The following is a 27095-nucleotide window of genomic DNA, read 5'->3' as shown; positions in this document are numbered from 1 at the left end:
ATTATGTTTGCATAGGCTTGTGATAACTTCTTACATAATTAGGTCATACAGTAGATACAATTTTTGAGTGGCTGCCTACTTAAAACCAATACTGCATTTCCAGGGAGTGCCCCTCATATGAATTGATCATGTCTGTATCAAAACTCGTTAATTTATCAGAGATTGACCAAAGCTGGACCTATCAGATTTATTTTCTTATGATTTGAAATTGGGAATGAAAAGACCCAGAGACTGGCAACCTTACAGAAGTACAGGACAGTAAATACATGGCCCACAAACTCCTGCTGGTGAGAGCCCCCAGAGAAGCTCTACTTTTTCCCTTGCCTTTCCCCTTTCTTTGTCAGTTTCTCTAACACTAGCTGTATAAACTTGAGAAAGTAATTTTAACACTCTGTGCCTTTGTTTCCTGATCTGTCAATGGGAGATAGAAACAGTTGCAGAATCATAGGAGTGTGGATTGAAGTATTTTCTATGCAAACACTTATATTAATGCTATGTAAATGTTATGATTCAATAAACGTCAGCTGCTATTACCATGATTATTAATATCATATGTGTCCTCCTAAGTTACTCTTATTGCAGATATTCCTTTTTGCTGCTGTTAGTTGTACCTTGTGCCCCTGCTTCTCTTGAGGCTGGACACCACCAGAACTCTAGAATTATCTCACCTACAGGTGTGATTCTGCCACTGTCATACTGAATTCAAGGGAGAAATCAAGCCAGGAAGGCTGTGTAAGACTACTGCAGTCGGCCGGGCATGGTGGTTCACGCCTTAATCCTGGCACTTTGGGAGGCCAAGGCAGGCAGATCACAAGGTCAGGAGATGGAGACCATTCCAGCTAACACGGTGAAACCCTGTCTCTACTAAAAGTACAAAAAATTAGCCGGGCATGGTGGTGGGTACCTATAGTCCCAGCTACTCTGGAGGCTGAGGCAGGAGAATGGCATGATGAACCTGGGAGGCGGAGCTTGCAGTAAGCGGAGATAGCGCCACTGCACTCCAGCCAGGACAACAAAGCCAGACTGTCTTAAAAAAAAAAAAAAAGACCGCTGCAGTTAAGGCTACTAGGTAAATAAAAATAAAAGGAATTAAAATTTAGGGAAAAGATTCAAAAGTAGATACAGAATATGACTGTTTACCAGAGTCTAAGACAAGGGGAAATTTAAATCCCTAACATAGCATGTTTCTCGAGGAGCCCTTGCTTGAAGTCTTAAGGTTCTAACACGTCCCTATCTTACAAAGAAAATTACCATCTTGAAACCTATTAAAACTTTGAAGTGAAATTTTTAAAACTTTGCACCAGGCAGTGCGCATCATCCCTGTGATGTGGAAAGAAAGAAGAGTAAAATGTTGTCATGACGTAAACCTACTTTTACATCTTTGAAAGTCATCGAGTCACTCACTGGATTGGTTATAAGCAGCATCAATAGGATGGTAGTCTTCCCTTTACACATCTGTGGATGTTTTCAGCCTTTCCCCCCTCCCCTAATACCTACTAAAGAAACCTCTTTATGAAAGTTCTAATTTCCTGGGCTGGCTGCTGGGTGTTGGTGATGGAGAATCTGGAGTAAAAGAGAGAGAGGAAGAAGACAAGTGTCTAATGGGAGGATAGTTAAAGAGGTTTTGCCAAGGGGACTGCTCCCTATGCGTTCAGTGGATGGTAGAGGGACAAAACTGAGATAGATGGTGGGTTACTGGATACAAAGCCATCACAAAACCATTCCCTCAAAACAAATAGAAATTCTGGATAAAATGTAAGGATAACACTTAAAACAGAGAATGAAATCTCCAGGTACCAGAAATAAGAGCAAATTCAAAGTCGGTGTAGAGAATAAGAGCTTAAGCTGAAAGAACTTGATAGTTTATGGGCTTTAATTGTTGGGTTCTGACTGTGTAAAGATATCACAAGCCTCAGGTACTGTGCTTGCAGGGAGCTAACGCTAACCATCTTGTAATAAACCAGTAATCATGAAGGATTACTCCTATGAAGTTGCCTGGGGAAGCAACAATAAAGCTTTCTGACCATCCACCCGAGATCATGGGTGAAAAGGCAACCCAGAGGAATTTAGACCTCAAACTTGTACCATGCATGGGTGTGGAATCCAAATTCAGACTCCACACAAGGTGCAGAGACCCTTTAAACAAGACAGTAAAAATTGGTCTGGCCTGGCAAAAGATGAGGGGCCCCCCAGAAAGGCCAATACAATAATATATAATAATATCCTTTAGGGATGTTCCTCATCCTAGGACACAGAGTGGAGCAACTGTTGATGGTGAGCTCACATTGAAACATTGCAAAACACTGAAAGAAAAGAAGACGTGAATAAATTGTTGCAGTTAGAATAATAAGGAATTCTACAAATGTGAGTACTGGAAGTCATGACTGATGAAATTAACGCAGGATGTAGAACAAACAAGAAAAAAAAAAAGTAACAATTGGAGAATCAATTTGAAATTTCCAATACCTGATTCAGAAGAGTTCCAGAAGGAGAGAATAGGAAAAAAGTGGAGGCACACATGAGTACATATTCTAGGATGACATTTAGATGAAGTTTCTGAGTAGGTAAAAGTAATCTATGATGATAGATATAGGAGAGTGGCCACCTCTAGGAAAAGTGGAGTGATTAACTCATCTTCGATCCCTTGGCTAATAGGGATTGCTTCTTACGCACTGCTCTGTTACAAGCTTGCAGAAGACACTGAGTTCATATTTGTTGCATGAATAAGGAATGTAGGATTGGGTGGTTATGGGCTTTTTAATCATATCTGTGTTTGACTCCTGTCTCTATTTACTCATATGACCTGTGCCAAGTTACTCAAAGTCCCTAAATTGATTTTTCATTCATGAAATGAGATTAAGAAAGGACACTTGCATTGTAGGATTGTGACAAGTCTCAAAGGAGACAGTGTTGAAGAGTACCTAGCACAGTGTCCAGCACATAAATGTAATCAGGAAAAACATTATTTGTAGAATTGACAGTACAGAGATAAATGATCTAGTAAGTGCCATGCCAAGGGCACTGCAGTGGAAGCAGTCACCCCAGAGAAGGCAAATAAAGGGATGTATAGTAGTTAGAGGATTTAAAAACAATAATAAAACTGACTTTTACAGCCTGCTTTTTATTACCACCATGTGCCAGCAATTCTAAACAATGTCAGTGATGAAATATTTCTCCTGGAAAAAACATTCTGATAGTCTAAGGTCTAAACATTAGCTTCAGTTCTGTTGAAATTTTAATAACTGGGACATGATGTAAGTAGTTGGTTAGAAATAAAAGACAAGATACAACTTGAGTTCTTTCAGTTGTATATGATCACTTGGAGTTTTTGTTTGTATTTTAAATTTAAAATAGCGAAACTGAACTGCTAGGTGTAGTATTTTTGGATTTTTTTTTACTAAATGCAAATTTTAGTTTAAATGTGAAACACATTACTGAATTGAATATTTTGAAAATGGAAATGTATTATTTTAGGATTGTTATTCTTCTTGTTTTTTATTTAATTGCTATAACATTTTAATGTAGTGACTCATTAGTGTAACAGGCCATTGTTTCTTTCCCAAAAAATGCTTAAATCTAATTAAAAAGATTAATCATTACTTTTTTCTTCAATGCTATTAATTGTTAATTATTCACTACAAGCATGATTATATGATGAAGTTTGAGAAAAAGAAAATTTGCCTTTTCTGAATTTATTTTGTTCATTATCATTATTCATTTAATTTCATGATTATTTCTGAAAAATAATATTCTTGTACAGAGGAGGAGCATATTAAAATTAATGATTCAGGTGCAGGATATGCTAGGTAAGTATATTTAAATATTAAATACTTCTCACAGGAAACAGGTGTAAGTATATTTATACACAATGGCATAATTGTCTGTATCTATTTCCCCAGGTTTGATTTTGAAAGACTTAGGCTCTCTAGCATTCATTTTTGTGAGTCTGGTAATGTAAATATAAATTACCAAGCATCTTCTCTTTGTAACACAATATGAAAATATTTCAGTGACTATAAGGATTTTTTACACTGCTGGAAATGCTCCAAAGATTTTCCTTGTCTTCTCTCCAGTATCACACAGGTACTCTATGATACTGACAAGAAGTGGTGTTTGGAAAATTTTAACTTTTTTCTTATTTTGATTTTTTACCTTGTCTTCAATGAATCCAAATAAGTAGAGTCTTAGGAATACTTATTTTGCTAGTAGGGTAAAAAGTGTTTTTATAAAGTAGGTTAAAGTATTCTTACCATTGAGGAAATAGAGTGTAGAAGTATGACAATATAGTGCTTTTTTTACACTCTGTCCATGAATATCTTATGAGACTTACTACATTGTAGTCTAGAGCCTGCATTTCTAACTAATTTGGAATTTTTCAAGAGCAGAGACCATGTTTTATTCATCTGTTGATCCACAGATCTGGCAGGTAATATGAGTTCAATAAAGATGTGATGAATTATTGAATGAACGAATGCATGAGTATTAAGCACAAGTTCATAAGATTCGAAGTTCAGAATAGAGAGGGCAACATAAAGTTGTCATGATTGTTAACCATTAAGCTCTGTGAAGAAAATGGGATTCCAATTGTCATCCAAGTAGCTGGACTGGAGTGCTGAGAAGAATATTCTAAATAGAATTCTTTGAAGAATTCTCAAATACAGAAGTAGGTCAACCCCCTTCACAGTGATTTTTAATTAGGCTAACCTAAAAGGATAGGCAGAGGGAAAATGAAAGTAATATGGTAATTCATGAAGCGCTATATTTTTTAAAAAACTCTTTGAAGTTGTAAATATTAACATAGCCTAATAAATAAGACATCTAGGGAATTTGAGAAATAATATTACTACAGTTTATTTCAGTAAATGCTTACTGAACAACAAATACCAATAATATAAAATGTGACCAAGACACAGTCCCTGTTCTTGCAGAACATATAACTTTTTAGGACAAATAGATGGTTCAGGAAATGATTTAAACATAATGTAATAGATGCTATGATATGGTGAAATTTTGAGGAAGGGACTAGATGATTCATCAAGAGGAATTTACATAAATTTTATTGAGATATGGTAGAGTTTTTTTAATGGATAATGACCATATTGATCCAGCAAAAGGAAAAAGTGATAGAGACCAATATAAAGATGCAATACATGAAATATCTACAGGTCAGACTTTGTAGTCATTAAATACCATGTTTTTGATTACTAACTATATGTTAATATGCGGTATGCACAGGGATGCTAATCAGAATATTTACACTGGTACAACCCTAACCAGTTGTTAAAATGTTGAGATGCTTCTAAATAGCAGCTGCTCTGAGCCACTGCAGTGTCTCATATCACCCTGTCTGCGCTGACCCTTCCTATGAGACTTTCTGGGCCTCTCATTATGTAGCTCCCATGGAGTTAAAACATGGCACCCCGGAACTTTGCATCAGTGAGGCCAGCCTCTGCTATATGATTTGCTAATTATTTTGGATATCATTCCTGAATACATTATGAAGTAAAACGTGGGTCACAACACTGTGTGACATATGATAGTACTTTTGAAAAAAAAGGTATATGTGGATAGATAGATACATGAGACATATTTATACTTTAGGCTTCATCTACATTTTAAAAGTTAACAGTAGTTATTTCTGAATGATGGTGGAATTTTAGGTGATTGTATTTTATCTACTATATTTTTCAAACTTTAAAATTGTTTTATAATCAGAAATATATTGTACGCACACACACATGAAATGAAAGCAATGAGATTGACAACCTATGTGGTGTTTTGTGTCTTGAAATTTTTTTAAGTTCTAAAAAAATTGGTCCAATATTTTGCAACTATTCTTAAAACTATTTTATTCTCAAAAGACTTTCATGCTGGGTTAATATTGCTGTCAGGGTCCAGATGGTGTCCAAGTGTCAAAATACGAAGCCAAGTCATCAAGCAAATGAAGCATTTAGGATTCTGAGTCCCATTACCGACCTTGGGTCAGACGCATAAAGGTCAGGGATCTGGGGGAAGAAGATACACAAATAGGAAATGAGGTTAAAAACATGTAGAGGAAAGAATTAGTTGCCAAGACAAATCCTGGAACATGGGGCAACATTCCGAATGCTAGGTTAAGGTCATCTGAGGTAGCAGAAACAGCGTAATTCAGGTTTTGGAATTAAGTAATTGTAGAGAGAGGAGTCTGTTTGGATGCCAGGTAAAGTCCTGTTTCTTGCACATACTCACCCTGGGATGATTGTGTGATGATAGCAGGAGAAGATGATACAAAGAGGATAGCACCATCAGTGTTTTGGTATCATTTGAGTAGCTTAGTCATCTAGTTCAACATGTGAGGGTGTGTTTTCAGAACTAAATTGATGGAGTAAACAAGTAATTCTGTATGCCATCCAGATATAGCTTATAAGTGGATCCATGGGAACAGATAACATTGATGCCTAGGGCTTCGATTTGTAATGAAACCGAATTACAGATAGAACTGCTAACCTATAGATCAGTGGTTCTCAACCAGGAGTGATTTTGCCCTTCAGTGGATATTTGGCAATGTCTGGAGACATTTTAGTTGTCATAACTTGTGGAAGTACTACTGGCATCTTTTAAGTAGAGGCCAGAGATGCTGCCAGAATGTCTTACAATACACAGTACGGCCACCTGCAACAAATAATTATCGGGACCCAGAACGTCAATAATGATGAGATTAAGAAACTGTGCTGCAGATAGATATTATAGCTGAAGAATACCCAACATTCTTGGGTTAGTGTTCCGTGCCTATCAGTCACATTGTCATTTCCTTAATCAATGTTGGTTTGAGAAAATTGTACAGTAGAGGGCAGTGATAAACAAATTTTTGTGTTATATTATCATTTGTCCTCCATAGATTTTTTTTCCTTTTTCTACTTCTCTAATTCCTAAAACAAAAGTAATAGTAGATGCAAAACAATAAAACAAAAGAAAATAATTTTGTATGTTTTAGGAAAAAACACATTTTATGCAAAGATGTATTAAAGATTTTAAAATACAAGTTCCACAGATACAGGAACCATGACTTTTTTTTACCTTCTTAAGGTATATCCTGAGTACTGATATCTCCGATGTTTCACTTTTTTTTTGAAAGAAAAAAAAATTGTATATAAATATTGAGAAAATAAAATATATCACCTAATACTAATGTATAGTTGATCATAGTTTTATTGGTAGCCTGTTCTAGTATTTTATAATCTCTACTTTTGTACTGCTGACCCAATACTCTTTACCATAAGCATATGTTCTTTTGCAGTTGATTTCGTGAAATTCAGAGGCATTTATTCTCCTTATATTAGTACTCTGTGTGCTTAAAGAACTTTTAAAGTGCATGCTTAGTCTTTTTTCCAACTTAAAAACTCATCAGAAAAAACAAAAAGTCAAAGATAGTTTGATAGGCCCTTTTAAAAAATTCAGTACTATTACCCTTACTCTTGGTTTATAAAAATATTATATTTATAGTAACAAATATCATGGTAAAATGAAAGACCAGTAATCTGAAATACTTATATTCTAAGTGGTCATTTAATTGTCACCCCAATTTTATTATAAAATTAAGAGTTGACAGATGATAGATATTTTTTCAGAGTAGTACATGAATGTAGTAACAAAGTAGTAGTGTAAAAGAGCTTGTGGTAAAATGCAACAGACTCCTGCCCTATTCGTCCTCATCTCCCTTCCGTTCCCTAGAGGTAATTACTATTTCTGTTTTACATTCTTCTGAGAGTTGCCTTCAGAAGTCAAAATTATATGTTTATAACGTTCTTAATTTGTTAATTGTAGATGAGATACATTGCTTCTTCTATGATTTGTTATTTTATTGGTTGCAATTTTAATGTTAATTATGTATGTATAATCCTACTCCTAACTGTAACACAACCCTAACTCCATCATTTTGAGACAGGCTCTCTTGACTCTTCCTCAGAAGATAGTTATTAGAGCACCTAACTTTTGTCCTATCTTTATCTCCTCCCATTCAATTTTCTACCTCCTTTAACTATCCTTTTACATTGTCATGTTTGTTAATATGTTCTGCTCTGTAACAAGATTACCCCGGAGTCTTTATTGGGATGTCTATAGGATAACTCTAAAAGCTTAGAAATAAGTAACATTTATATCACTATGACTATAAAATTTTTTTAATACTAAGGCAAAGAACCTTTTCTTCTGGGGGTTTAATATCACAACTGTGGGGCAATTGAAGAAAAATGTTTTCAACTCCGTTTTATGACACTCCATCACATGCTCAAAATCATGCCACTTTTTACTTTGTTTTATATTGGGACCATTAATTATTACTCATTTTCCCTCTGTTTTTGTAGTTTGTAATTTCTCTGTTTTTCTTTTATTACATCCTCAGCTACCTTGTAATTCTCAATCATGCCATCTACTCCATTGTCTCAAAGAAAAAAAATAAATAATTAGTGTTGAATTTTGTCAGATGCTTTATCTAAATTTCACGTATTGCATATGATTTTTCTCCTTTATTCGGATTAGATGGTAAATTTTATTGATTGATTTTTGATGACTAAACCAATTTTAGTTTCTGGGGGTAAACCCCACTTGGTTATACTATAGCAATACTTTTTATATACTAATGGATTTTAGTTTCTGGGGGTAAACCCCACTTGGTTATACTATAGCAATACTTTTTATATACTAATGGATTTGAGTTACCAATATTTTGAGGATTTTTTGTGTCTATGCTCATGAGGATTATTGATTATTGGCTGGTAGTTTTCTTTTCTAGTCTTTGCCTTCTCTGATTTAGGTATCAGTTATGTTGTCCTCAAGTGTGAAGGCTGTGAAGAATTAAAGATCAGGTGTTTGCTTTTAACATTGTGCTGGATAAGTTAAAAAATAATAGTGGAAAACTATTTTCTCAATGCATTCCCAAAATTTTTGTCTGACTGTGACAAAAAATAATAATAATATGTTGCAACCAGTAAACTTCAAAGTAGATCCTATCGGTTGTAGGATTGTAGCATCAGAAAAATTCACAGCCCTACCATATCTCTTGTGTGAACACAATGCCTTTTTTTTTTCCATGAAAGTTAGGACATGAAGAACAGAAATGTGGTCCTGTGAGAGGTTTCGGACAACTCAGAGACCCCAAATCTTCAAATATTTCTGAGCTTACACTGCCATAAAAATAAAAACACCTCTTTTTTTTTTTTTTTTTTTAGAGAAGGCCAAATACAAGGTCAAACTTAAGATGAAAAGGTTAATGCACCCACATATGCAAGATTTTCTAACTTTTATCAGCAAAAAAAATAGGGAGAATGGAATTGTAAATGCATTGTGAAGATGCTCAACTAAGACAAGAGAAACAATTTTAGGTTGGGCTGAATTTTTCCATATGGGGGCATATGCCAGTGAATCTGGTTCTTGTAGGCTTAAGCAGTTGGAAGCAGTTCTGTTGGGCTAGTTGACTAAATAAGTATTTAACGGTGGCCTACATTAAATGGATTGAGGTGCCAAAAATTCCTTGGAGAGATGAACCCAAGACTTAGGGAGATAGGAAGCTTGGAATGAATTTATAAAATACTCTTCTTTCACCCTCCTCCTAATGACATCTGCTGAGTATGTCTGAAGACTTTCCCTTTATCAAGACACTGGGAAATGTATTTTGAGCACATCAGTAACTTTAAAAAATGTTCTAGGGGAACATTCTTTGTAGGCTAAGGAAACTGGTAGAAGATGCTGCAGTTGGTATGAACTCTTTGATTGCAGCAGGGATGCTAGGATCCAAGATAGCATGGGCCAAATAGCCACATTTAACTACCAGGGGCAAAGTGGGCTTAGTCCTCTTAATATCTCCGTGGCCTGAGTGGTAATCTGAATGATCTGACCTTCAGTAATGTTTGGTGATTGATGGCTGAATGTTAATCAGGTTCATATAAATTAGTAGATGGACAACACACTAAGGCTGTCTTTATTCTCTCTAACCAAAAACTCGAGATGTGGAGAGAACAGGATCTTAATTGGAACCACCATATTAGATTCTGAGACCTGAATTAGTTTATACATCTAGATTACCTTTAATGGTGGGGAGATTGATGCATTTGAAAAGGGACTTTGCATCATTGTAAGGCCATGCTATTAATTTTTTTTTCTAGCCTTCTCCAAAGACACAATTTGCACTTAGGTGAAATATACCTACCTTTTGCGAGACTATTGGATACTGCTCTTAACTAATTGTTGCTTCCTGAGTACAAAGAATTCTACAGTTCACAGATGAATGTAGGTACTTCTAGGATTCATGTGAGTAATGTAGTTTTCAAGGAACTCTGCCTCATAGAACACCTACTACTCCTCTGAACTCAGTCTTTGATAATTCATCAGTTCCTTAATGTAATGTTGAAATAGATATTCACGTACTGCGCAATTGGGAGAATCTCTGCTTTGAAACAATACTAGGAAAGGGCCAGTGGAAATTACTTTATCCCTCGAGCACTATCCAATTCTCAAGTGATAACACATTTCAGGAATACCAGAGAGATCAATGCTACCATTAAACCTTGAAGACATCTGTCTAGTCCACACTGGACAAATCTACCATAATCTCTCTGTATGATTGTAGCAGTGTGCTACCTGGCCTTCCTGCCTCCCTCTTCCCCTTCCTCTTTACTATCCATTCTCTACATGACTAGCACATAGTTATCCTCCCAAAAGGTATGTCAAATGACCTTTCTTCTCTCCTCACAACCCTCCAGTGGTTTACCGTTTAAGTCACAGCAAAAGCCACAGTCCTTAGAATGGCCCACAAGGCCCCAAATGACCTGACTTCCTGTCATCTCTCTGTTGTCATTTTCTTCTACTCCACCTCATTCACTGCACTATAGCCATGACAACCTCCTGACTCTTCCTTGAACACACCAGGCAGGTGTCTACCTAAGGACTTTTCTGTCAACTGTTTCCTCCAGATACGTCTGCATGACTTGCTTCCTCCACTACAACTCTGGATATGAGTCAAATTACGTCCTTCTAAGTAAGATTTTCTCTAGCAACCCTATTTAAAGTTTCAACACCCCGCCAATTCCTTGCCCAACCAAGTACTCCTGCTCTCTTTTCTTTATTACAGTCACTTAATGATGAGGATACATACTGAGAAATGAATTGTTAGGCGATTTTGTCATTGTGCGAACATCAGAATGTACTTACGCAAACATAGTTGATATAGCCTACTACACACTCAGGCTATTCAGTATGTAGCCTATTGCTTCTATAGCATGTTACTGTACTGCATACTATAGGAAACTGTAATACAAATAACTAAGCAATAGGAATTTTTAGCTCCATTGTAACTATGAGACCACCATCGCATATGTGGTCTGTCATTGACCAAAATGCCATTATGTGGTCCATGATTTTATATATATAAAAAAAATTTATTTGTAAGATAATAAGATTATATATGGTAAATATATTCATATATTTTATATATAGATAAATTTACATATAAATAAGATACAGATCTTATTTATATATAGCTATATCTTATACAACATATAAGATTAGACATATATCTTATTGATTTGTGTTTTTGTCTTTTGCTCACTAGAATGTGAACTCCATGAGGACAGGGATTTTTATTTTATTAACTGTTGTACATAATTACTGAGAAGTGTATCCGGCATATATTAATGGCTCCATAATTATTTATTATGGAATAACGAGAAGCTTAGTGGTTCTGATATTTGTTACATTGCCATTGAGCCTAAGACATCTTTGCAAGAATGAAAGCAGACTTTCAAAGTTAAATTGTATGGTGATGCAAATTGCTACTGTTGTTTCAGATGTGGTCTATTTATAGGAGCAAGTCAGCCCATACTCTGGGACCTGGTATGCAACTATTTATCTGTGAAATGTTATTTTTTTTCTATATCCCAATAAGCCAGAACATTGAAAGAAGGTGTCTTTCATCTAGAAGGGACAGCAGTGCACCTTTATTATTTTGCTTCCGCTCCATGCCATAGTTTAATCCCTCAGGACCTTGATCATTTCAGCATTTTACTGGACATTATGCTGGCTCACTATATGGTAAAATAATGCTTCCAGGACTGGATATAAAGAAGTTACAGCTGTGAGCCTTTGTATATCAGACAACTTTGATGAATTCTATCAGAATTTCTGGCATCTGTTTATTTTTCCAAACTGCCTGAGATTTAACTGACATCACTTAGGCACAATCAGAGGGATGCTTTGTACCCTTGTCACACAATGGGCTTCTTCCACTTTGTCTATATCATGCAGTTCTGACCTCCAGCCTGTGCTTCATGTCTCCTACCTCCTGCTTCTGCTCCATGATCACATCTATGCATGCACACCCTGCTGAAAAGTTAACACTATAGGGAAAATCTTTGACCACTGGAGAGTGGCAACCAATGAGTTTCTCCACCTCCCAGCCTACCCAGTGATTATCCAGAAATGTGCTCTAGATATACACTTCTTGAGGACAAGCAGTAGAACTAAACAGTGGCCAGGTCAAAACATCATCCTCTTATATTATCTGTGCCTTCTTCCCTCATACCCTTTTATTTTTTCACCTGTACTCTCTTGGATTTTATTGCCGAATAGTATAATTTCAAATAAGCCATAGACTCCATCATGGACTACTCCATCATGATTCCTGACACTTTCTTTTGCAGTAAAGTCAGATAAAAGGTGCATCACTGGGCTAGGCTGTAGCCATAAGAACTGAACAGAATGGAAGCAATGCTAATTATAAGAATTGTAGAGTGGGGCTGCTGTGCCTATGGGGTAGCCATTCTTTTGTTTCTTTACTTCTGTAGTAAATTTGCTTTCACTTAAAAAAAAAAAAAGAATTGTAGAGTGGGATGACTTGAGATAAGGAACTAGGCATACCAATTCATGATTATGGTTTAATGATTTGACTAAATGATCTGGGACTTGGGAAAGGCAACGTTGGAAGATTGGTAACGAGGACTTTGGGGGAAATGATATGTATTAGACCCAATGTATGAGAATATTTGTGTCTCATATGAATGTTTACAAAAATACCTCCACAGAAAAATAGGCTTTCTTTAATCAGGTGAGCAAGATGCCCAACTCTGTGGATGTTGTCAGTTACTTTTCCTATTCAACCCTGAGGCTTGCTCAATGGACGTGTGGCAAGGACAGAGGTTTTGCTTGAGCTCAACAGGAATTTTTCCTCATCCAGATTGACTTGGTAGCGTGATTACTATGTACCAGAAATAATAGCAACAGCAACCAATTATGCCCAGCTTGTGAATATGTTGGACATCTTCCAAGTTAGAAGGAGCAATTATATTTTCTTTAGTGGGATAAAGTCAGTTTTGATTCACTTTCCCTGCCACCATCTATGGATTGACTAAATATCTAATCACAGTCATTGTATCTGACTCAATAATTCATTTCACAGTGAAATAAATAAAGCAATGAGTTAATATTTATAGGATTCACAAGTCTTACCTTATAATAATCTCAAAAGAGTCCGCTCTATGAATTGGTAGAATTTTCAAACTTAGATTTAGTGCCACTTGGGAGACACCTTATATGGTTGGTGTATTGTCTTATAGGATGCACTGTATATTTATATCTATATATTTGGAACTAGGAACCAATATATAGAACTGCTTCTCTAGTACCCAGAATATATTGAGTCCTAGAATGTAAGAATTCAAATGAGAGTGATCTGCTTCCCAAATATTTGATTTCCAATCCTGTGATTTTGCTGGTTTAGATGTAGCAATTTATAAGACCTGAATTGTTTCCTTTTTTGTTAGAGGGTGAACTTGCTTTCATTATATGAGGAATAATGGCATTATGTTGCAATATGTTAAGTTGCTTTTGTTGATGAGTTTTCAGAAGTTTCAGTTTGATAAAGGTATGTGTTAGTGCTGAGAAGCTAATGCAGTGGGCTGTGGTGAGTATTTGTCATATTTTTGAGCTGTTATGAAATACAGTCTCTAGGTTTGGGGAGTTCTTTATCTTACAGGAACAAAAGCCAGATAGATTATTGCTTTCCCAGATTTCTTTAAAGCATGCCTTAATTCTTTCAGGCTGCAATAACAAAACACCACAGAGTGAGTAATTTATAAACAACAGACTTTTATATCTTACAGTTCTGGAGACTAGAAAGTCCAAGACCAAAGCACCAGTAAATCCTCATAGGGTATAAAGGGCAAACCAGATCCTTTAGTCCTCTTTATAAAGGCAATAATCCCCTCATAAGGGCTTCACCCTCATGACCTAATCACCTCTTAAAGACCCCACCTCTTAATGCTATTGCACTGGGGATTTGATTTTAGTATATGAGTTTGTGGGTGGGGTGGGGCACAAACACTGAGACTATGGCACAGCATGTGACCTCAGCTCTCCCAATCAGATGGACTCACAGGAGACTGAATCAGAAAGTGATGAGGAAGCTGACATCATGAGAAATTCATTCTAAGAGTGGCAGCATTCACATCCAGTGCAGAGCTGATGGTACAAGTTGCAATTTCCATATTTAGCAGTGATGACTGTGTGTTCAGTTCAGTGTTGTGATTTTTTAATGTTGCTCTTGGCTGTGGAGCTTCTAAGCCTAGTTTATGAGTCCTGCTGGAGGGTTAATGAGCTTCCCGATGTCTTCTGATAAAATGTATAAACTGCCTGAATTGATTAAACATAGAATCTATTTGTTTTAACCAAAAAACTATTGAAAACAATTTTCTTTTTCATGTTATTTGATTATTCTTTCTTCAAATTCTTGAGTTCAATACATATTTCATTTATTTTTATTCATTCTTAAGTAATTATGTATGTTTTATTGTCATTAGTATATATTCCAAATATTCTAAAATTTTGGTTTTGACATTATTTCACTCTATGATTGCTTAACTAGAATTTTGAATTTCTAGGTAGTTGTGAAGATTTTTCTGTATATTTTTTGAATTCTAATTTTATTGCCTGTGATCAGGTAATGTGTTCTGTGTTGTTTCTATAATTTAGAGTTTATTCAATTTTGTGGCTTAACATATGGTCAATTTTCCTAAAAGCTTAAAGTAATTTTTGGAAAGTTACTTTATATATATTTTGAGGATGCTGTATTCAATGTCTGCCTAAAAGTCTTACAGTGTTGTTACTTGGGGCCTTTACATCCTAACTTATTTTTATCTCTATTTAATCTATCATACTCTGAGCTAGGTATTATTGTTTTTCTGTATCTGTTTTTAGTTTCTGCAGCTTAGCCATTTTGAATTTTGAAGCTGTTATTTGATGCATAAAGATCTTTGAGAGAGATCTTTGTGACTTGCATTGTTTATCATTTTAAAGTATTCACTTTTTTCTTTAATGCCTTTTGCTTTAATTTCATAACTGCCTGATACTAATTTTACAAACTCAACATTTTTCATGATTAGTATTTTTTTTGCCCTTTACCCTTGAGTCCTTTTATTTTAAATATTTATTTAAATATAAATAAGATTGTATATTGTATCTGTATATTGTATATTGTAACTTATTTTTCAAGGTCAGTATTTTTTGCCCTTTACCTTCAATCTCCCTAGAGATCATTTTATTTTAAATATGTCTCTTGTATCTGATCGCATACTGTATATTATATCTCTATATTGTATATTGTAACTGATTTTATAGCCAATCTAATAGATTAATGTATTAGATTTCACTCATGATATGACAATTACATTGAGATTTAGTTCTAACTTCATACCGTTTTCTGTTTTTGATGTTTCGTTTGTTTTCTATAATTTGCCAAGAAATAAATATTTAGAGCACAATTTCAAGAAGCATAAATTATTTAAGGATTTTTTTCTCCCTTGTCGTCAGTTGTAGCAATTACTGTTTAACATAAACTCTGTCTTTCCCTTCTAAATTAAGGACAACACTTGCCATGAAACTTTCTTAGTGTCAAATCCCCACAATCATATACAGTCTCCCTAGATTCCTAACTCCAGCTTTTGTTTCAGCATTTTGGACACTTTTTGTTAATGATTATACATCAAATATAATACATTATTTTCTCTTGTGAGGGTTCCTAACTAATTTCTCTTCATAGGAGAAACTGATTTCTTTCTCACTCGCATTTACAGTGCTGTCTGCTTTAAAGCCAAGCAGTATAATCTGGTAGAAAAAGAGTTAATGGCAACCTCTATGCCTTCACAACTTTTAGAGCTATCTTCTCTGGCCCCCTTTTTTTAAGTTCTTTGTTCAAATGGAAAGTTCTTTGTTCATCTCTCTCTCATTCCTTTAAAACTTAGAGCTTTAAAGTCAATGTTCATTGAATTATTTAAGAAAATCCTTCAACTCCCATTAAAAAGTGACCACTTGCATAAACTTACATCTAATAAAATTGACCTCTTATCTTCCCTGTCTATTCTACATTGCAAACACACACTCATGTTCAATTTGGCTTTTAGGATGGTGATTAGTATCATTAACATTAGTAGCTATTACATTCCTTTCTCAAAAGTAAACACCAGTGTTATTCATTTTTACTGTAAACTTTTAGCGATAGCTGTGTCAATAAATGAAATTTGATGATAAATATTGAATACTTTACTATGGCCCTTTACCACAAACATGTGGTATTTTACTTTAAACTATGTGTGCATTCTCAACTGAAGAAGTAAATTATGGATAGTAACATATATTTCAAAATCAGAATCTTTAATGTGTTTGATTCATCAACAGGAAAATAGAATTTCCGTATGTCTTCCAACTTGACTGTTAGCCCAGATTTAAACAAATACACACCTTCTTCTCTTTCAGTTAATTTTTTCTGCAGCTGAATTAGTCATAATTTCCTTTTTTTTTTTTTTGCAGTCTGCAAATACATCATCAGCAATTAACCATTTACTTTCTATTTTCTCAAAATTTGTTTAAATGAGTTTACACATTATCTACTGTTAGCACAAAAGAAATCTTTAAAGCTGATTAACCTTTAAGTTAAAAAGATCAATTTTTAACTTAACATTTTATTAGTGTATATAGTAAAAAAATATACGTTTTAAAGGCCCATCTTTGCATTTTCTTGTATAAATTAAAATATAATGTAATTTTGAAAGGGTACTTTTGGATCATTCAAATATTAAAATATCTCTGAAGACTGATTCCTATCAAAATTTTTCAGTTAAATATAGTTTATTGCTTTTAATGCTATGAAAGTATTAGAAATACATTTTGACTTTATCTTAAAACTTTATATATTGCCATGTCTTCAAAATATACTCTGCTTTATTTAACACTTTTGTTGGTGCAGTTGTTAGCAGCACATGCTTAGGAGTTGGACAACATGAGAGTAAATGTTTTATCCATAACTCACTGACTGTATTTAACTTTTCCTTGCCTCAGTTTCCTCACTTCTAAGTGGGGATAGTAACAATTCCTACTTCATAGGGTTGTTGTAAAGATTAAAAGAGTAGATATATGTAAAGTTTGTAGAAGAGGGTCTGCTTTTGGAAGCATTATAATGGAGTAGTTAAAGTCATGGGCACTGGAGTTGGGTCTGGGTACCAGTGCCAGTTCTACCACATACGTTCATTTGGGAACTAGAGAGTAATTTATTTGGTCTCTTCTGTAGGCTCCTGTCTTCTCCATCTGGTGAGGATGATAATATATATTATATGTGGTAGAGCACATAAGATGAAAGACTTAATATCTGCCATGTGGTAAGCACTCAATTAATAGTTCCCAGATATTTCCAATATATTTTAGAAAGCCTTTCAAACATTTTTTATGGCAACTAAAGAGTAAGGTTTAATGTTAAGGTGAGGAGAGGCAAGAAAATAACAAAAAGCAAAGTAGTTTATAGTCAATGGCACTTTCAGGGCAATAAAGGAATATCGCTTCCTTAAATATCAGTCTGTGGGGTAGACAGCAATAAAAATCACTTTGATTTGAATTAACACAGCACTGTTCACTTTTTTCTTACTTTAAAGCCCATTTGGTCCTAATGTCCTCATTTATCCACAGAATAATTCCATTATGATTTTGATACCCAAGGCTGGGTTATTGTAGGGTTGGCAAGTGTTTGTGTGGGAAGGCCCTCCTTCCAAAAGTAGCTTCACCAAAACAAGCCACCATTCAATTCATTGTTCCTGGTAAAAATGCCTGTTATTTGGGAGTTGTCAGAAATCAGTATGTTTTGTGAATTGGTTTATTATCTCTTAACAATTAAATGAGGAGCAGGGCATAAAGTTTTAACGAGGAACAGAATGAAGAGTATCTCAAAAACTCAGTTGATTTTCTAGGCCCTGAGAAACTCAGAGAGTAACAATGATTGAAAAGTGTTAGATGTACTTTTCTTTACATTTAAAACCCCAAATTAATTACTGTTTTTGTAAATACTTATATTTTGAAAACACAGTAGGAATGAAAATAATTGACCACAGTTTGAAAATTATTGTACAATTTTGCAATTTATAGGTCAAGAAATCATAACTTTAAAAGAGTTCCTGTTCCATGATGGCTAAAAATAAACTTTTGGGAAAAAAGGCACCCAAATTCAGGACTAGAGGTCAGTACAAAGAGGAACATGACTCGCAGAAGTTACATTAAATTAAAGTGCTATCCAAAAAAGTGAGAGGAATGACTTCTATTCAAATTTATACTATATATGTATTAGGAAGGATCTTATGGTTATGACTAATTCAGAGCCTTAGATTTCTTCTCTATAAACTGGAGCACTTGTCTCTCAAGTGTATTCTCAGTTTTCTTCTAGTACCTTGGTCAAAGCACAGCAGTCTCCGTAGCATGTATTTAGGCATTTCTTTCTCAAGTTCTTTCTGCTCATTTAACACTGACCCTGTGCCACAGATATGAGTCACCATCATAGTAACACTTATGCTCTGAACATTGAATGTTCCTCATCTACTGTTATTGCTCTGGCCTCCTCTACTATTGTAATAATGATTTTAATATGCATTATGTATCTATTGTTTCACAATATGTTAAATCTCAATAGTTAATTTCAAGCTTAATAGCACTGTGCTAGTCAGTGTAATCCTTTTCATAGTCAATTGGAGTTGTATATAATCCCCTTCTCTTGGATAAAGTATGTGTGGGTATAAGAAAAAAAAATTAACTTTATTGAAATGTATATTGTCTGGTTAACCACAATAATGGAACTTTTAATTTTTAGATCTTGCGCTTCTACACCAGTTTTCTTCAAAATTATCACTTATTGGGGTCATAGATTGTGGCTCTTCAATCCAGATTTACTCTACAGAACAAGCCTTATGTGGAGGGTATTATTATTTGCTTTTGTAAAAAGTAAGTTTTTTGATACTCTTATTGATTCAAGCATGAGTTTTCCTTGATAAGATGCAATTTTACCTAACAATGAAATGATTAATGGCACATAGCTTTATGAGTCAAGGTATTTATACAAGAATGTGGAAAAGTGGTAATTTTATAACTGATTTGATCAGAGTGTCATGATTGAAAGAATTCTTTAAGGACAGGTATTTATACAAAGAATATGGTACTATCTTTAGAACAAAACATAATTTATGTTTTTTGTTTGTTTTTTAAATTCTGTAAAACAAAAACAAAGATAGATTACGTAAATGAACTATGTTGGTTTTGGATTTGCAATTTCATTAGGTAGATATTAAATTTTAAAACCTTACTAAACAGTAATGAATGACCAAAATTAGTTATAAATGTATATTTTAGCATAACTGTACAATAGCTAGTACAAATTGATTCTCATAATTAATTTTATTTGCTAAAATTCCTATTAAAATCTTTGAATACACAATAAAGTACAGCAAAAAAAATTCTTTTTAAGGAATAGCTTCCTGCTTTAAAGTTGGAATCCTTAGAAGATATTATGAAACTATATATCAGTGACTCAGTTAAATTCACAGGAGATAGCATTTCCCATTAAAAATTCCTGAAACAGCTCATTGCGCAAGCTATATAAGTTTATTTCTGGCAATTGCTAGTAAACTGTTCTGGAAGTTCATAGAATTAAATATTGAAAATGCAATCCCTGACTGTATTTTGGATATAAATCACATACCTACCAAGTTCGACTAAGAAACTAAGGTGTAGTGAGGAGTCACATTGAGCTTGCGTATATCTCTCTTGTTCTTGTAATTGACAAAATCCAGCTGTAAAATGTGAGTCTGTCATTTTATTTTCCATGATGACTCAGTGGAGACTTGGGAGGATCATGAGATCCTCAGAACAGCAGAGGGGACATTAGGCTGGGGACCAGGTATGAAAGGTAAAATCCCCTACTGTCTTAGTTTCATTTCTTTCTCCTAACTTCCTCATCGCTGTCCAGGGTTGTGGAAACTGTTTTCGTCCTAGATCTGTTTTTTATTCAAAGACTTGTTTTAGGAAAAGGTTATAAACTGATTCTGTGTGTCTAGCCTTTGGGAGCCTGGCTTATCCCTACTCTGAAGTTTTTCTGACACTAAATGATTCTTCCATTTTCTGTGGACACCAACTGAGTGTCTGTTACAATTCAGTACTATTCTAACGCTACCTAGAGTTAGTGTCAGCCTCCACGGGTTTAAAGCCTCATTCCCACAAAATTGCCCTTACTTCAGATGCCAGTTGCAAGTCCTGGGTCCCCAGACTACCTGCACTTTTGTTCAACTTGGTGACAACTTGAAGGGTTCCCACATCCCTCCCCAAGATTTGATAATTCACTAGAACTCCTCAGAGAACCCAGAAAAACACTATCTATGTTTGCCATCTTAATACAATGAATGCAACTCAGGAGCAGCCAAATGGAAGAGATGCAGAGGGCAAGAAATGAGGGTTAAGTGAGGTATGGAGCTTCCATACCCTCCTGACACCTTGATATGTTCACCAACCTGGAAACTCTCCATACCTGATTATTTAAGGTTTTTTTGGTTTTTTGTTTGTTTTTTATGCAGGTTTCATTTTGTAGGCATGACTGATTGAAGCTTTAGCCACTGATGACTGAACTCAATCTCCAGCCTCTCTTCCCTCCCAGAGGGTTGGAGGAGAGTTTAGAAAGTTCTAACTCTTTAACCACCTTGTTGGTTTTTCTGGTGATTAGCCCCCATCATGAAGCAATCTAGGGACTGCTAAGTCACCTAATTAACATAGCTCAGGTGGAGTTAAAAGGTGCTTGTCATAAATAACAAAAGGTACTCCTCCCACTCAAGAAATTCCAAGGGTTTTAGGAGCTCTGTGCCAGCAATCAGAGACAAACCAAATATATTTTTTATTATACCATATCTACCCATCTCAGGTCTTATTAGATCCCATAAAAAGTTTATGATGTCCTTATGAACCAGTTTAAGTGAGCTCCCATTGGCCAAATTTGTGAGAGATAAATGACAAAGAAGCAAAAACTCTTTCTTAAGTATAATGTCAACCATTAACAAATGTTGAAGGAATGATGGTGTTTGAAAAAATCATCACTTGGGAGCAATCATATTAATAATCAGTTCAGACAGGTATGATTAGCTGATTCTAGAACAAGTGGGTAAAAATGTGATGAGGAACAGGATATTTATGTAGTATCAAAGTATCTCCTCCAGAATATTTATTAAATACAAGGGAAACAGCAGTTTTACAAGTACTTGTCTAATACTGAAACCCAAGTGATTAATGTTTAACATCAACAAAAATAAGGCAAACCAATATCATGTGCCCCTAATACGATGCTCTGAAAGAACCCAACATTACTACTGTAGCATTCTACAGAAATGTAGTAGTCTGTAACAATCTATAGAAAAATGTATAACCTGAATCTAATCATAGGGGAATATCAGACAAACCCAAATTAGGGGATATTCTACAAAATAATTGACCTATACTCTTCAAAATTGTAAGCCAAAAAAAAAAAAGGAATAATTTCAAACTAAAGGACACCAAAGGACATGATATATGATCTTTGATTACAATGTTGACCAGATTTTTCTTTAAAGACGTTATTAGAACAATTGGGAAAAAAATATAGTCTTTAAATTAGATAATATTACTGAATCATTGTTAATTTCTTGATTTTTGTATCAAACTGTAGACATGTAAGAGAATGATTTTTTTCTTAGGGATTATGTGCTGAAGTATTTGGAGCAGAGAGAATCATGGCTATTAACAACACATTTTTTTTGAACAATTACAGAAATTTGTTTTTATGAACAATTTTTTTCTAAACAGTTTTTTATTCTCTACATATAAATCAAAATGTTATCAAATATCAATAATTGGGGAAGCAGTGTGAAGAATAAATGTGAAATTATTTCAAATATAACATTAGACAAGAAAAGTTTGGCTGTCCTTTTATTCAAGGCAGAGGAAATCTACTGTAGAGCTCAGGAAGCTTCAGCGTCAGAGCCCCACACTGACTTGAATCTCTTAATAAGGCTCTGGAAAGGACTCTAGTGTTGATATGGAGTGTTAGTCTTAGGGTTGCTGTAATAAATTACCAGAAACATGACGACTTAAAACAACAGAAATTTCTTCCCAGTTCAGGGGGCCAGAGGTCCAAGATCAAGAAGTCACAGAGCTGCACTCTCCCTGGAGGCTCTAGGGGAGAACACTGCCTTGCCTCTTCTGGCTTCTGGTGGCGGTAGGCATTCCTTGTGTCTGTGTCACTTCGTCTTCAGATGGCCTTCTCTGAGTCTATGTCCTCTCTCATAAGGATGTTTATCTTCTCTCATAAAGACGGCTGCCTTCCCTTTTCTTATAAGGATGCTTGTCATTGGACTCAGGGTCCACCTCGGTAATTCAGAATGGTTTCCTCTCAAGATCCTTAACTAAATTGCATCTGCAAAGACTCTACCCAAATAAGGTCACATTTATAGGACTGGGGACCAGGACATAGGCGTATCTTTTGGGGGGCCACCTTTCAACCCACCACCACATGTGGTTTTATGATTTTTGTAAAATTTGCAATGAAATATTTTCACTTGGTTAAAACCTCTTTCTTTCCACTTCAACATTCTCTCTGTTACACTTATCCTTTGGTTGGGTGGCTTTGGAGTTCTGAGCAAGTTGAGGATCTGATGGGAATTTGAGTAAGACATACCTTTTATGTGAATCTAGGAAGATATATTTATGTAGTTTGTGGGGCTGGCTTCTAGGAATACTTTCGTGCCTGCTGTACTGACTCACACTGTTCTGACACAAAGGTGCAGGGTCATACCCATACCATCCTATAGATGTGTGCTATAGCAATGAGCACTGGAAGTAGATGGATCAAACAGAGGGGTCAGGGGCAGGGGAGGTTTGAGGGACACATTTTAAATAGATGAAACAAGAAGTATGTGGAAACTTCTTACAATTATGTGATGTGTAAAATTATGAGCAGGCTGGTTGCGGTGGCTCACACCTGTAATCCCAGCAATTTGGGAGGTAGAGGTAAGCAGATCACTTGAGCCCAGGAGTTCAGGACCAGCTTGGGCAATATGGCAAAACCCGGTTTCTACTAAAATTACAGAAAAATTAGCCAGGTATGGTGACATGCATCTGTGGTCCCAGCTACTCAGGAGGCTGAGGTGGGAGGATCACCTGAGCCCAGGAAGTTGAGGCTGCAGTGATCCATGGATCGTGCCACTGCACTCCATGCACTCCAGCCTGAGTGACAGGAGTGAGACCCTGCCTCAAAAAAAAAAAAAAAGCAAAAGATTCGGTTCTCATCAATGCCTTGTCAAAAGTAGTCTCCCTTATTAGCAATATACTTGCTGGTGAAATATGTAGAATTATAAATGCACAACGTATACTTTTTTCAATATGGAGATTCAGCAAAATTATATTGATCAGAATTCTTATTTGTGAGTCACCAAAGTTTTGTAGTACTATAAGCAATTAATGTAACTGTGTGAAGTCACACATCTTATGTTTTCAAATATATTAGATTGTATCTTAGCCTGTTTGCTGTAAAATGAACTGAAGAAGTCTGGCTGTTACATCCAAAATATGTAAATTGCTACTGACTCAGTGAAATGACCTGAAGAAATACTAGTTCAGTAAAAAAACTCTTATCAACGTCCATCAATAAGCCAATGTGTGTAGTATTAATTTACACAATTATATACCTCAGTACAGTACTGTCAGTTTAAAAATGGCTTTTTCTTTAATTTCACCTTAGTTTTCTTCTTTCCTTTTTTTTTTTTTGAGTCAGTGAGACAAGGTCTCACCCTGTCACCCAGGCTGGAGTGCAGTGGCATGATCATGGCTCACTGCAGCCACAATCTCCTGGGCTCAGCTGATCCTCTGGCCTCAGCCTCCCTAGTTGCTGGGACTACAGGCATATGCCACCACACCCAGCTAGTTTTTTTATTCTTAGTAGAGACAGGGTTTCACTATGTTGCCTGCGTTGGTCTCAAACTCCTGGCCTCAAGCAGTACCCCCACCTCGGCCTCCCAAAGTGCTAGGATTACAGGCATGAGCCACTGCATCCGGCTTCTTCTATTGAAAACTATTGATCTCATCAAAATTCGAATATGATTTTCAGGAAGCATCCCAGTTGAAGCAAAACAAAAAAACAAGTAAACTTAAAGAAGAATGGAAGACACTTCAAAATGTCAGAAATCCTTATTATCTCACAGTAAAAATTCTGATTGCCTAAATTATGAAGATAAGAAAAAGGGTTCAGGTGCCATGGTTCATGCCTGTAATCCCAACACTTTGGGAGGCCGAGGCGGAAGGATTGCTTGAAGCCGTGAGCTCAAGACCAGCCTGAGCAACATAGTGATACCCCATCACTACATTTTTTTTTTTTTTTTTTTAGAAATTAGCTGGGCAAGGTGATGTGCACCTATAGTCCCAGCTACTCAGGAGACTGAGACAGGAAGATGGCTTGAGCTTCAGCCCAGGAGCTCGAGGCTGCAATGAGCTATCATGACACCACTGAACTCCAGCCTGGGCAACAGAACGAGACTTTGTCTTTTTTTTTTTAGGATCAGAATATCCAAGAAACTTTGAAAAATAAAAATGTAACAACATAGAAAATTATGAAAATTGTAAATTTTTAAATAGGAAATGAAAAAATATTGATTTGAGGAATAGTGAAGATACAATTTATATGAACATCAGTGACAAACTGGTTAAAGAGTATTGTCAATGTACAAGAACATTTAAGATTGGAACTACGAAAGAAAATGTCACCTGCCTTGAAATCACACAGCTCATAGATGAAATCAGAAACATGGTAGAGGTTTACTCAAGTTTTTAAAAAATCCTAAACATTTATGTGACATTAAGTAAAGAATTGTGAAGCTGCAAGATGCTTACCTGTACTATTAATACAAAAAAACCCCACAATATTGTCCATTTGAGAAAAGAGTGAGTTATCTTCCTAACTTCTCAATAGAAAACAATATTACAAAATCATCCTTATATGAAAAGTACATCAAAAGCATATAGCCAAAAGCATAGCGAAAAAAATAATTCAGAGATGGGTCAGACTAATCAGTACAAATATTAGCCCATATTTCTAGGTGTTTATTTGTGTGTTTGCCACTTAAAAATAGTAAACTTGTGGTTTCTTTTTCATTTGGAATAAATAGTGACTTTTGCATTTGTATACTTACATTATGTTTCTTAGAGGGGACCTCAAAACTATGCATGCTTTATTCAGTGTCCACCACTACTGGTCTGAGGTATTGAATAGACACTGAAATTTGAATATGAATAAATGTTAGTAACTCTATTTTAACAGATGCAGTTATCTTTATTTTACAGATTCAGGATTTAGTCTCTCAAAAGAGCCCCTAGCACTGTGATTTAAAAAAGCATAGTTTTTCGAATTAAAATGGTGCTCAAATATCTCAGGTTCTCCTGTTGTGGTTGATTATTCAAAAGATGTCTTTCTATCAAACAATTAAAAGGTATTTGTTTTTTTAAAAAATGAAACACCAATTGGTGAAAATTTTTTAAACACCTTGAGTTTAAACTTTTTTCTGAATGTGTAGATGTGTCTATAACCAGAAAGAGAATGACTATATGTATGTATTTCTAGGTTGTTAAAATATATATGAATTAAGCTGTTTTGAACAAGAATTGTATTTTCCAGTATAGCCTTAGGCTCACAGAAAGTAAATTTAACTTCTGGTTTGATAAGAATAGGCCACAGGCCAAGTAATAAATAAGTGGCTTAATTACCACAAGTTATTTTTTTTAGGTAGCAGTTTTAAATCATGCCCAATAGCAAAAATCCTGGTTGTAAAACAATAAAAATTATGGTGAGGTTTTCAAACCAACCTTGCCCTACTCTGCCCTGACCCTCTTTAATTTTCACAACATTGTGAATATACTTAATGCCGTTAAATTGTACATTTAAAAATGGTTAAAATGATAAACTTTAGGTTATGTATATTTTACCAGAAAAAATGCAAATTATATGTAAATATTTCATTTTCAGAAGCTTGCTAGAGTTTTTTTTCTACTTCTTTCTTTATTATTTGGAAAAAACAACAGCTTTTCATAAATCAACACCACAGATCTTGCATGATAAATATGCTTCGTAACATAAAATCTATATTTTCCATGAATTTAAACGGTAATCCTAGGAAGGCCAGTCAAGGAACCTTAGTCTGTGGCCACCTCCTTGTTGCCAAGTCTTTATCTGAACTTTGACTCTGTGGTCCTATTCTTCTCAATGTTTTGTCTCCTTCACTTTTACAGCACCAAAGTTTGCTTCTGTGTTTTGTTTGTTTATTTTTAAAAAAAGAAATGCAGCCTCTTTATTGCACTCATAGTCTGAAAAAGAGAATCACATGATCACGTTTACTCTCTACCCAAACAACAGCTTCTCTAATCAGCAGTCATTAGAAGTTGTTGGGCCAGGTCTTCTGTGGCCAGGCATTGATCTTTGCATGATCCAATGTGGTTCGGTTGGGTTTCTGGAGGCATGTGACACAAAGCATGGCAACATGCATGCAAAAACTAGTTCTGGCTATTCCATTTAGCATTAAATGACTGCTTGGAAGGGTTAATGTGGCATTTTTGAACACTTTGCTATGGACATATGACATGCATTGAATATTTATATCAGCCAAACTAGAATTAAAGCTATCACTACACACACACTTAGGCAGCACACATTGTGAAATAATGCACTCAATGCAACAGTAAATCAAAATTGGTTAGGTTGG

General features: G+C 35.2%; 1 protein-coding gene across 4 annotated transcripts in view; it reads right to left on the bottom strand.

Moving 5' to 3' along the window:
• Positions 1–5839: 5839 nt before the first annotated feature.
• Positions 5840–27095, bottom strand: part of LOC129060460 (putative uncharacterized protein encoded by LINC01549) — an 85063-nt gene continuing 63807 nt past the window's right edge. For 3 of the 4 annotated variants that reach the window (XR_008527206.2, XR_008527209.2, XM_054559713.1), the window contains one exon: positions 26255–26700. Coding sequence is in view for 1 of the 4 variants with exons in the window: in XM_054559713.1 (XP_054415688.1) it covers positions 26597–26700 (104 nt within the window). In the remaining 3 variants the exon portion in view is untranslated. Of the gene's footprint in view, positions 6006–26254; positions 26701–27095 lie in introns of those variants that run through there. The other variant, XR_008527207.1, reaches the window with a different exon arrangement.

This window comes from Pongo abelii, chromosome 6 (genome assembly GCF_028885655.2).
Source record: "Pongo abelii isolate AG06213 chromosome 6, NHGRI_mPonAbe1-v2.0_pri, whole genome shotgun sequence".
Classification (NCBI taxonomy): Eukaryota; Metazoa; Chordata; class Mammalia; order Primates; family Hominidae; genus Pongo; species Pongo abelii.
The sequence above is the reverse complement of the archived record's forward strand: the minus strand, read 5'-3'. Positions and strand labels throughout refer to the sequence as shown.